Source organism: Acanthopagrus latus, chromosome 5, assembly GCF_904848185.1.
Source record: "Acanthopagrus latus isolate v.2019 chromosome 5, fAcaLat1.1, whole genome shotgun sequence".
In the NCBI taxonomy this organism is placed as follows: domain Eukaryota; kingdom Metazoa; phylum Chordata; class Actinopteri; order Spariformes; family Sparidae; genus Acanthopagrus; species Acanthopagrus latus.
This window is the reverse complement of record NC_051043.1, coordinates 1,012,025-1,024,829: the sequence shown is the minus strand read 5'-3', so window position 1 is coordinate 1,024,829 and position 12,805 is coordinate 1,012,025. Positions and strand designations below refer to the sequence as shown.

General features: G+C 40.8%; 1 protein-coding gene across 2 annotated transcripts in view; it reads right to left on the bottom strand.

Moving 5' to 3' along the window:
- ppm1f (protein phosphatase, Mg2+/Mn2+ dependent, 1F) overlaps nucleotides 1–12,805 on the bottom strand; it is a 28,091-nt gene that overhangs the window by 7,354 nt on the left and 7,932 nt on the right. For both annotated transcript variants that reach the window (XM_037097981.1, XM_037097982.1), the window contains exons 4-7: nucleotides 10,178–10,380; nucleotides 9,857–10,045; nucleotides 7,734–7,877; nucleotides 4,190–4,283 (exon numbers count right to left, since the gene is read on the bottom strand). In XM_037097981.1, the coding sequence (XP_036953876.1) occupies nucleotides 4,190–4,283; nucleotides 7,734–7,877; nucleotides 9,857–10,045; nucleotides 10,178–10,380 (630 nt within the window). The remainder of the gene's footprint in view (nucleotides 1–4,189; nucleotides 4,284–7,733; nucleotides 7,878–9,856; nucleotides 10,046–10,177; nucleotides 10,381–12,805) is intronic.

Here is a 12,805-nt window from a genome sequence, read left to right as displayed (position 1 = left end):
AATGGTCTTCAGTGGCGATTGGAGGCAAATCCTTACTGTTGTACCACACAGTAGCCGAATCGAGATCATAGGAATGTGTTGCAAGAGCTCATACCTATGGAAATATGTTGAAACTTTTCATCTAACAGAAAACATGAGGATCTCTCAAGCTGCAGAACATCAACAAGCTGAAAAAGACTGCACCAAATTTCTCTTAGACCTTGGTGAGGTTAAAATTCCAGTAGTGCCAAAGGAGGGTGAGTTTGCCATTAAACTCAATGACACACTGACAATTCCTGGAGACAAACTGAAAGACATTGTCCATTGGGTGTATGAAGACATGCTGGCCAACATTTCCAGTCCATCATGGCTATGTGAACGTGTCATTTTATGCCCAACTAACTCTGAAGTTGACGTAGTAAATGAGTACATCTCTTAATTCCACAAATCACCCTCATACCATCTCACAACATCTTTCCATTCATCTTGCGAGGGAAACAATTTCCAGTGAGACCCTGCTTTGCCATGACCGTGAATAAGTCACATGGTCAGTCTTTGTAACGCATTGCTGTTTTCTGCACAAGAGATTTCTTCAGCCATGGACAATTCCACATTGCTGCCAGCAGAATTGGCAGATCAAACAGACTTCGCATACTTGCTCTAGATAAAAAAAACAAAGAAAATGCATCACTTTCTGAGCAATGTTGTTTTTACAGAAGTGCTGACACAGTAAACACACTCTGACAACAAACCATTTAACACAGTTCTCTGGAAGTTCATGTTTCAGCCCAGAAAAATGAACCTGCCAGACGACCAGACTAAGTACGAGAAAATAATCTGTTTGGACTACACTGTCAGCCATACAAATGATTCTGAATTAGGTACTACTCAATGTAAATCTGTGTGTGTATGTCTGAATATGTGTGTGTGTGTGTGTGTGTGTGTGTGTGTGTGTGTGTGTGTGTGTGTGTCTCTATGTGGGTAAATACATGTGCAACAACCTGTATGTTCTTGCATGATGTGACATGCGTGATGATTGAATTACTCCATTTTGTTACATGCATGAATATTTAATCAATTACCATTTACGATTGAACTCACTGCATAACCCTCACTAACACTAACCCTCACCATAACTGAACAGACAATTTCTCATTCTAATAAAATCATCACTGTGCTACAACAGCCATCCTTCTCTATCTACCTTCCCAATTTCTGTCTTACAACGAATGATTCAAAACTTAACATGTTTGTTAAAACATACTAAGGGTTTGTGTTTAACAGCAATGCAATGGCATAACCATGATGGATAACAAATGTATACTTATTACAATATTCGACCATACATACCCTTTAATTGACCTCAAAACAGAAACAGATTTAGCCTTCAAAACACTTTCAAATATCATGCTGTTGCATTAATGTTTTTGCTTTATCCCAATGGCTAAAAAAGCAAAAGGCACCAGTAGTGGTACTTTCACATTAGTGGAATGGGGTTCAACTCCCTTGAGTGTCCTTGCTAAAAGCCAAAATATACAAAAACACAGTAGTTATCAATCTACAAATTTCACAACAAGCCTAAATGTCCCTGACGTCCCACCTTCAAACACAGCCTCACTTGGCCATCCATGAAAAAGCTACTTAACCTCCCACTTTTCTATAGCAATACAGAACTTCCTACCGGCACTGCACTAGTACTCAAAGGAAAGCTATGTTTTTAATGAGTCCTTCCTTATAGGGCTTAGATAGGGGAGTTTTACTATGTCATTGGCTTTTAATACATTACATAACAACTGATAGCTACAATATGATAATATGCACTTAATAATGTACAAAAATAAAGTTAGCCTGTATCAAATACACTAGGGGCCAAATGTGTACAACTCTAGTGTATACACAGATTTCTATACATGAATATACACAAATGGGAAACATGCATATGCAGTCTTTTCATGAGATTTATAAAACCCTACACACACGTCTGTTCCCTTGTGTCATTTGCTTATACGTCTTAAAGAGAAGCTCTTCCAAAAAGCAACCAAGGCTTTATTTGTGATTGAATATAAGTCAAACCTTTGTGAAAAAGCATAATTACGATGAAAGAAGCACTTTTAAGATTTACTGTAATTTCGTTTTCAGACAAGCTAATTTTCAAGGGAGTGCATGGGCCACTGGAACGCTAGCATCAAAATTGCTATTTTTAAAACACTAAGAAGGGTCAATCCCCGATTGCAACCTAACAGGTAGGAGGTCCACCATTATTCTCCTGCCTGTTAGGTCGCACCAAGGGATTGACACTTTTTGTCTGCCATGACGGCGTCGTGCTGGAGATCCAACTCCTATGGTGAGTAGTTCCAAAAAAAAAAAGTTCTTAACGCTCGTGTTCATGTGCAGAGACCCTGGTGATACTACGAGCAAAGTTTAATGTTGTGTCGAGCCTTCCTAGCATTTTAAAAATAGCGATTTTGATGCTAGCGTGCCAGTGCCCCGTGCACTCCATTGAAAATTAGCTTGCCTGAAAACAAAACTACGGTAAATCTTAAAAGTGCCTCTTTCGTTGTAATTATGCATTTACACAAAGGTTTGACTCATATTCAGTCAAAAATAAAGCAGACGGTGGAACAGCGCCGCTGCGCCGCTATACTGCTAGCTCAGCGCCACTATACTCATATTCAATGTTAGCTGCTTTGTAGTGGGTGAGGGTGATGAGCGCACGTCCGAGCGCCTGATGGTGCGCCGCCACACTAAAAGTTTCTGGGGAGAACCCTATAAAGCCTTGGTTGATTTTTGGCGACAGTTTCACTTTAATCATCTTGAAATGTTACGTACAAGCATAAGCATGCAAGTGAAATGGCAGAGAGTGACTGTTAAAAAGGCTGCCTGTTGCTTTAAGACTGTGGAGACTGAGTAGACAATCCGGTCAGCAGAGGGAGCTATTCTCCCCAGCAACAGAGACAGAGACCTAATGAATGGAGGCCATAGAGGTAATGGCTCAGTTCCCTTGTCTTTTGTACAGTTATGTGTTAACTGACTTTAAGTCTTTTCCAGTGTGACTTGTGCATCCATCAAACTGTGTTAAAGTGTGCTAGCTCATTAGCCAGTGAGGCAGTAAGTTTCTGTCAGTTCTCTAGTGTTTGGATTGAGGAGCCTTATTTGAAGATGACAGAAGACCAATTAGGTAAATAAAGTGGATTCCACAGTTCAAGGCTCTGAAGATGCTTTATGAAAACATAACTGTGCTGTAAGATAATGATACAGGGGTTTTGAGGAGAATGACCAGTAATAACCATTGTGGAGTTGAAGTTATGTCAGTGACGTTGCAGATCACGCTGTATGTAACTTTCACATCATTCACCTGAATGTGTACATGTTTTCTTATATTCTTGTATTTTTGAATGGGTTTCAGAATCAACACAATTTGTCATCACTGGAAGTGAATTATATGCGCATTGAAGAGAATATAAGGACACTTTGATCGCAACAAGGCCTGGTTATTGGGACAACTCTGTAAATATAATCCAGAGTTCTGACTGGACTCTCCACAGCGATTTCCACACACTATCCAACCACTCCTCGATATAATCAGTACTTTAAGTGACAGAGCCACAGACTTCTTAAAGGGATATTCCGGTGTAAATTTAATCCATGGTATAACACACAGTGACATCGAGTGAGACCCCCCCCTCAAGAGATCAAGTTAGCAGACCGCTAATTTATGTTGTTTTAGCAACCTCAGAAATTAGCGCATGACAACAATACATTGCAGTATACGCCTCCAGCAAGAAACCGTCATCAAAAAGCCACAAATAATGGTCAGAACAGCACAGAACTTCAGCAACAGTACAAATAGGGTCTCAGCACATAGTTCAAGGCATCAAAACTCTGCTTTTCCAATATCCCTTTAAAAAGACATATCTCTGCACACAGTAGAGTGTGTGAGCTACTGTGGGAGGAGAGGGGATGGTTTGCATGGTGTTGCAGATGTATCCCAGCACACACATCCTCACCGCCCATAGAAACATGTGCATTTGGAAACCTGTGTGGAAACTGGTGTGAACACACGGTTTATACATTTGACCCCTGGTTGTCTCTGACACTGTGGTAAATAAAGGCCACTTGAGAGTTTAGTGTATTCAGCCCACAAAGTAAAAGGACTGCCACAGCATACAAATGCATTTTGCGCAGTTCTTGTTGCATGTAATTAACTTACCTATAGCTCTGGATACAGCATAGGTTCCATTAACACGCCAGCATCCCATGAAGGTGATACAGCCACCAAGGTCCTCAATTCTCTGTTTCTCATCCTGGACAGTAGAGGACAAAAGAGAGACCTTACCATAGGATCACCTTTTCACCCTTTTTATCTCAAGACATGCAGTCGTTTTTTTGGAACCATCTTCACTGTTAAGTTAATTCTAAATCCATATGTGAGACTACAGTTGTCACTAGAAAAATTGCATTTCCTGCAAAAATACAGTGTGAATGCTGAGGGCTGAAGCGAAATCTGCTGAATGTACTGCCAAAAAGCTGAAAAAGTTGCAAAGCTGAAAAAGTTGAAAAGTTAACGGCCGAAAGAGCTTAAAAAGTTGAACATGTTGTAGCTGAACATGAAGCTGAATGTATAAAGAAGCTGAAAAGGCAGAAAGAAGATCTTTTTAAAAAACAAAAGACAGAAAAGGTGAAAAAGGCTGAAAGAGTTGAAAAAGATGAACATTTTAATTGCTGAACATGAAATTGAATGTTTGAAGGCGCTGAAAAGGCAGAAAGAAGAGGGCTGAAAGAGCTTAAAACGGTGAAAAAAGACTGAAAAGGTGGAAAGTTAAAGGCTGAAAGAGCTTAAAAAGTTTAACATTTTCATAGCTGAACATGAAGCGGAATGTTTGAAGGAGTTGAAAAGGCAGAAAGATGAATATCAGAAAAGGCTAAAAAGCTGTAGAGTGAGAGGGCTGAAAGAGCTTAAAAAGGTGAAAAAAGACTAAAAAGGCCGAAAAGTTTTAAAGAGGGCAGAAAGAGCTTAAAATGGCTGCATCGTCCATGTAAATTACAAGATGTGGGATCCAAAACCAGCTGAAGAGAATTCTTTCTCCAGTGTTCCAGCTGCCCTCCAATCAAGTGATGATGTCACACATTCTAGCTCACGCATTACACACGCATTCTTCAGATTTTTGAAAGAACTGTAATGGTTATGGCCGAAATATTTATATGTTGAGTGAAAGGAGACATGGCTGAACTCGGTCATGTCGTTTTTATTTCTGGAAAGTGAGAAATAAGGGCAGAAATGCGAGAGACAACTAGACAATTCCCCGCTGGGAAATCGCGAGAGTGGGCTGTGCACTTTGCCACGTGACGAAAAAAGGTAACCTTACTTTTTTTACTATGTTTTGTTAAAGATCAAATTATTTATTTTTACTCTGGTGACAAGTCTCTGGATGATCTAATATGCATTTGCATGTTCAACCTGTTTAAACTCACATACAGGTGAATCTCAAAAAATTAGAATATCGTGCAAAAATTCATTTAGTCAGTAATTCATTTAGTCAGTAATGTGAAACTAATACATTATATAGACTCATTACATGCAAAGTGTGATATTTCAAGCCTTTATTTGTTATCATTTTGATGATTATGGCTTACAGCTTATACAGGGTATATACAGGAATCCTGAAGCTAATTTTAATACCTTTTTAAGACTTTTTCAAGATCATCCCAATATTTATTAATACCTCACCGCCACTTCAATATATACATATATAATAATATATAATATAATCAGTGACACTTTTAACTTAACAGTTTTAGTCTGTGATAAAGACTACAGACCACTAGACCATTATCAGGATTCTCCCCAGACAATGGAACAGTAGCGCAGCGCCACTATACTAATTTTCAATGCTAGCTGCTTTATAGCGGGTGAGGGTGACAAGTGAGCGTCCATCTGTCCATTGAATATTGTGAAAAGGTTCATTATTGTAGGCTTAAAGTGTCACACTCTAATCAGCTTATTAATCCAAAACGCCTGCAAAGGTTTCCTGAGCCTTTAAATGGTCTCTTATGATCTGGTCCAGTAGATTTCACAATCACAGGGAAGACTGCTGACCTGACAGTTGTACAGAAAACCATCACTGACATCCTCCACCACGAGGGAAAGCCTCAAAAGGTAATTGCAAAAGAAGTTGGATGTTCTCAAAGTGCTGTATCAAAGCACATTAATAGAAAGTCAAGTGGAAGGGAAAAGTATAGAAGAAAAAGGAGCACAAGCAGCAGGTATGACTGCAGCCTGGAGAGGACTGTCAGGAAAAGGCCGTTCAAAAGTGTGGGGGAGCTTCACAAGGAGTGGACTGAGGCTGGAGTCAGCGCATCAAGACCGACTACTCACAGACGGATCATGGACATGGGCTTCAAATGTTGTACTCCGCTTGTCAAGTCGCTCCTTAACAATAAACAATGTCAAAAGTGTCTTATCTGGGCTAAAGAAAAAAGAACTGGTCTGTAGCTCAGTGGTCCAAAGTCCTCTTTTCTGATGAGAGCAAATACTGCATTTTCAGAGTCTGGAGAAAATGGAGAGGCACACAATCCAAGATGCTTTAACTCCAGAGTGAAGTTTCCACAGTCTGTGTTGATTTGGGGAGCCATGTCATCTGGTGGTGTTGGTCCACAGTGCTTTATTAAGTCCAGAGTCAAGGCAGCCATCTACCAGGACATTTTAGAGCATGTCATGCTTCCTACAGCAGACAAGCTTTATTGAGATGCTGACTTCATTTTCCAGCAGGACTTGGCACCTGCCCACACTGCCAAAAGTACCAAAACCTAGTTTAAGGACCATGAGATTACTGTGCTTGATTGGCCAGCAGCCAGGTGTCTCATTTGAAGCCTGCATAGTCAATGTTTTCTTCTTCGGCTCGTTTTATTGTCTCTTCTTCTGTTCTGTTCTTAGCAGTTGGAAAACAGCTTTTAGGTGCATAACTGCCTTTTACTGGGTTGGGGGCTCTGCCGTGTTTCCCCTATATGCATCTATCGGCAGCACACCTCCGCTGCTGAAATGTGAACACCTCTGCTGAACTTTTATTTTTTTCATGAGAGGAGAGGAGAAGAGAGGAGAGGAGAAGGGGAAATGAGGAAGGAAGAGAAGGAGGAGGGGGGAAGACAGGAGTGCAGAGTGGGGAGAACTTCATTTCATCTTGGCCCATATCATTTGGCGCTATGGATGCTTCATATAGCTACAGGTCGATCAACACAACTGCAGGTTAAAGCATGTAAGTGGAAAAGAGGGGATGCATTCTTATAATTATAGAAACTAAAGTTACATCATTTTGCACTGTCACACACTTGCTGCTACTCCACTGTAGGGGAGACACCACTCCACTAGACCCCAGGAAAGATGAAAAATTAGATCACCATCACATTAAGCTTTTTTTGTGTGAGAATTTTTTGCAATAATTACCATTCCCCCAAAGCCATACAAAAATAAACACTTCTGCCATTAGCTATGGTCAGACAACAAGCTGTACAACTAGATTGTTTTGAGCATCCCGCAGGGCTTACTACACGGAGGCTGATCTCAAACACAGACCATGTCTACATTGGTCAGGCTGTTGGGGAGTGAATACTTCCTATCAGACATTTTGAAAAATACATTCACCTATATTCCTTTTTTCTATCTTGACTGTCCCCAATTTTAGTACAAAACACATCCAAAATCAAGGCAGCATCAAACAGTGCGTGTGTGTGCATGCATGTTTATTAGAACTCCCTACCTCTCTGTCTGGTTTGTGGGGGTCCATAAGAGTTACAACATGTCCCTTTCTGACCAGTATTGCTTGAGAGTCTCCCAGCCAGGACACAGTCAGCTCCTCATTCTGGATCAGTACTGCCACACCTGTAGTGCCGCTTCGGAGACGCTGACAACAAACAAACACATTTTCAATCGAGGTTTGTCTACAGCAGTGTACATAGGACAACCCACAAAACAGTGGTAGGAGCTCTGTATGCTAACACATAGCAGCTGTACAGTCAGCTCTGTGGGAGCCACACTGCTCACAGGTCTTTCAATAAGAGCATACAAAAAATGGAGAGTGTAAATGTTGAAGCAGGACACAAATACAACTGTTAGATGGGATAAGGAGCAGACAATAGATGTGAAAACAACAGAGTAAATCTAAAAGCCATTTGAATTCAGTTATCATTATATAATGATCATTTTAAAAATGAAATCAAACAGATAATTCATCATTTAGGGGCAAAATCTGAAGTTAAAATCAATGCTAATTAGGTTTTGTACTGAGGTACAGACACATTGTTACAATTTTCATCACGCGATTTATAGAAAAAAAAATGTAATTTGTTGACATATTCCTGGATTATAATTCAGCACTGTGAAGATCTGTGACTGTACCAGCAGCACATACAAACAAAATGTTTGTAATAGGGACGCACGATATGGATTATTACAGTCGATACCAATAACAAATAATGACCTGATTCTAAAGGCAACACTGTTGAGATAACTGAAAACGTAACATCGCTCTGTAAAAGCAAGCATTCTCCGTCTGTGTGTGTGTGTGTGTGTGTGTCTGTGTGCCTCAAATATCTCTGCAGATCAGGATCAGACTGACCTGAGATTTTCAACATGGCTGCTGTGTGGTTCAAGGGTGTGCAACGTTGCATTTGTTTGGACTACAATGATATCATTAATAAATTATTTCAGAAATGCTTCATGAATTCTGCTAGCATTGTCAACCATAGCCACCATAGTCACGTGCGCACCAGAGCCAATCACTGCAGAGCTCGAGCCCACGACACACCTTAAGAAACAAGCAGATTTATACCTGCAGCGACATGAGCTGGACTGGGATTTTGCCGGCTGTTCGGTCCCATTCTGTGCATCTAAACTGACTGTTTGGATTAATGAGACTAAACGAGTCCGGACCGAGTCTGTTCTTGTCTGAGTAGATCCAGATACGCGAGGACAACAAAGTAGAATCGGAATCTGTGGATGTTGGTGTGTAGCTAGCTGCTGGCTGACCCACACGGCCCACCTCCCGAGTAGACGGACGCATCGGCTGGTCCAAAACCGGACTTAGGGTAAATAATGTCCGCCATGCTTTTTCGCGAACATTGCCGTCATGTTTGCTTTGCGTCTGGTGCAGGACGAAATGGTAAAAACAGGCTTTGTCACGAAAGTGTCCACCAGCAGCAAGTTTGGTTGCTGAGGAGCAGGGGAAGTTGTGTGAGGGACGCTGGTGGAGATACAGACAGCGACAGAGATGGAGAGTTTTGAGAGTTGAGAGATTTGTGACATATAGCGTGTTTGGAGTGTATAGTTAGTATGTTGTACAGTGTTTAGTGTGGAGTGTAATCGTTTTGGGTTTTTTTTTTTTTGTGAGCCTGACGTCCCACCTTCAAACACAACCTCAGCCATCCATAAAAAAGCTACTTAACCTCCCACTTTTCTATAGGAATACATGATTCCTACGGGTAATGCACTAGTCTTTTTTTCAAAAAAAGAGTTTAAGAAAGGCTAAGATGTAGTGAGCAAATATGGTTAATATAATACCAACACCTTTTCCCTCCTCTGGGAACCCATGTGGCATCATGTTGTCTTCCTTGAACCTTGATGTTACAAGCGAGACAACAGCACGCTACCTTTGCTCTCTTTATTCTACTTTATTGATAGATCACAAACAAACTATTAAAGTGCATATCATCATTTACTGTCTTGGATTTAGCATATGGATGCTGTGCTTGTTAAAGAAAGTAAGTTGGCAAATTATTATTGGTTTTAATTATAATTAAATCAGTCAAATATACTGTATATCCCTAGTGTGTAACGATGTGTGCCCATGTCAGCAGAAACCTGTGTGTTCAGGAGGCTCAGTACCTCTCTTTTGGCTTTGGCCTTGAACATGTCATCTGTGAGTTTGAAGGCAGTTTTAAAGGCTGCGGCGGCATCATTCTGCAGCGTCTCCTGTTTACTTAGAGCAACATGGAGGTGAGTGGCAGCGTAGGTTGCAGCGTCCACCCCTCCGTGGCCATCAAACACAGCATAGTAGGCACGCTCCACTCCGTCCTGACCAATGGTACAGAGACACAATGACAAACTTGAGGTAAATGATATATTTTCATTCTGTTTTTCCTCAACCTTTTGGAATTATGAGCAACTAGACAGGAAAACCAGTGTCAGGCAGTGAAAGTCTTGGACCTGGATTCCAAAGAGATGGTTGAACTCAGCCAGGGCCAAGTGTTTGTCCTCCATCTTTCTCCTTGTGTTCTTGATGGCATGAACAGAGCAGTAGATGAACCGAGAGGGGGCAGCAGGGAGCTTGGGGAAGTGTTGATGCCATGCAACTGCCACATCTATCAGCTTGTTGAGGAAGAGACGTTGAACTCCAGCCGAGTGAAGCACTGATGACAAGATTAAATGACAGGATAATCAAATAAACAGGAAATCAATCACAGCCTGCTGGTTCCCTCTACTTTTGCCTCTTACGGTCAAATACATGAAAGAGGATGCAGAAAATAGCAGACTCCACTCTCATGAACTCGATTTCCAGAAGGTAAAGCCGTGGTGAACAGTTTCCATCCACTCATAAAGAACATGTACATCATGTCAGTCTTCAGTTCCAGTGATTTCTACAGCTCTCATGTTTCTGTGGTGAATGTGTGGAACACAAACTACTTTGTCATTAAAACATTCATGAAGTTTGGTTCTTATAGGTTCTTATAGGTCTTCTGAAAATGTGACCAAATCTGCTGGATCAACAATATACATACAGTAATTTGAATAATCAATTTATATGACCATAAAAAGTTGTGTGAATCAAATATTCTTTCTATCATCTTAACTTCTTCTGCGTGGTTCTAACTGATAACAGCTGCAGACTTTTCTCGGCTCATTTTAACAGAACTGTTTGATACGACCATTACACACAAACACTACAATAAGAAAGACTATGGAGCTCAGCATTGATCTGAACAAGTCAGGAAAGACACTTGGGACCTGTACTACTACTACTGACACTGAATACATTGTCTTTAGGAGTGCAAAACAATGCTAATATTCTAGACGGCAATATGCAAAAACACAAGTATGGTGGTAGGAAAACAACTGCTCCCGATGACAGCTGATAGATATCATCTTCAACTATCACCATCTGTGATGGTTGCACTATTAAGATTTATTAGGCTACATTACAATTGCTTGTCTGTTATTAGTGAGGATCACTGTACATACTGCTTACCAGTGACAGCTTGGTATGGAGCTGATGCATGTTTACACACCAACCCTGACTTTAGGTAGTCCTAAGTAACAAACTAATATCCGAAAATGATTTTTATTCTGACAGACAATAAACCACTAATAGTGGGGCAGATAACCAGAAGGATTGTGCATTTTATGATAAAAGCTTCAAATTTGGTATGCTTGTAGCCAAAGGCATATAGAAAAACAATAGATGTAGAGGCATGACAAATTTTCAATATGATGGCCTTTTTTCAAAATGGCCGCCAGTGACAACTGTTTTAAGATGAAATTCCACATTAACAATAAATAATGTGTTATAGGAGCATCAAATTTGGTACAGTTATAGCCAAAGACATGGGGAATATGTGGAGGGATCGAGACATTTCAATATGACAAAAATTAGATGTGGAGGCACGACAGATTTTCAGTATGGCAGCCATTTTCAAGATGGCCACCAGTGACAACTGTTGATGGATAGATAATATATAATAGATTTCACATTAACAATGGATTATATGTAATATAAGCATCAAATTTGGTACCGTTATGGCCAAATACACAAACAAATACAGATATGGATCCTCATAAATGATCAATATGGCGGTCATTTTCCAAATTGGCTGCAAGTGACAACCGCTTTTAGATCAATTTTCCTATTAATGATGGATATAAAGTGATGTGGTTTATATCAAGGATATATGTTGGATTTGTCTGCATTGCACTTGGGAACTATCATTTAGATTATACTTTTTTTCAAGATGGTGACCGAGATGACAGCCAACGAGCAAAAAAATGGTAGTTGCAATAAAGTTGCATAGATTTGTCCGATTTGGATGGTCTTTGTGTCGTTATATTTTTCCGGATCTGAAGTAAAGTAAATGAACATCAGAATTGCTCAGAAGCTGCAACTGAAGACTCAAAATATGTGATAGTCTAAGTAGGTCCACCGCAGTAAAGTCTATTTAGCACTCCCCTTCACAGTAACAGAGAGCTGTGCATTCTAAGGCAGCTTTTTTGCACCTGCACTGCTTAACACAGCCCTTCTTACATTGACAGGAGACAAATTCATAGCTGGACTGGCTTGCATCCTGCAGGCATGTCCAGAAGGGTGCATAATAACCCTCAGATGTCTTTGACCAGGCCCATTTACATGGTGAAGGTAGTTCTGGTGTAGGTACCAGCATCTGACCCCACATATGTCCTCCTTGGTAAACTGATCTCTTGACATGTTCTTTTAGGGCAGCCTTTGTCAATGGGATAGACAGCACATTCTGTTTCTTCACAAATAACTTCCTCCTTGCAGTGTCTATTTCTGTGCATTGGCTGGGGCAGAAGATACTTTTAACAGGGCATTTGTAAGTTCTGGAAAGACAGTCCATACAGCCAATGCAGTCTTCTTCCCATGGCCAGCAAAGCTGAACCCCATGCCTAACTCTAAACCTAACTCTAACGTGACCTTCTGCTATAGCGGTCAGACTCCCCTGGTGCGGACCACAGGGATAGGGCTGCTGTAACGCTAGAGGGATCTTCTGCTGCGGCAGTCTGACTCCACTGGTGGGGACCACATGGAGGTGACTGCCATGGGGT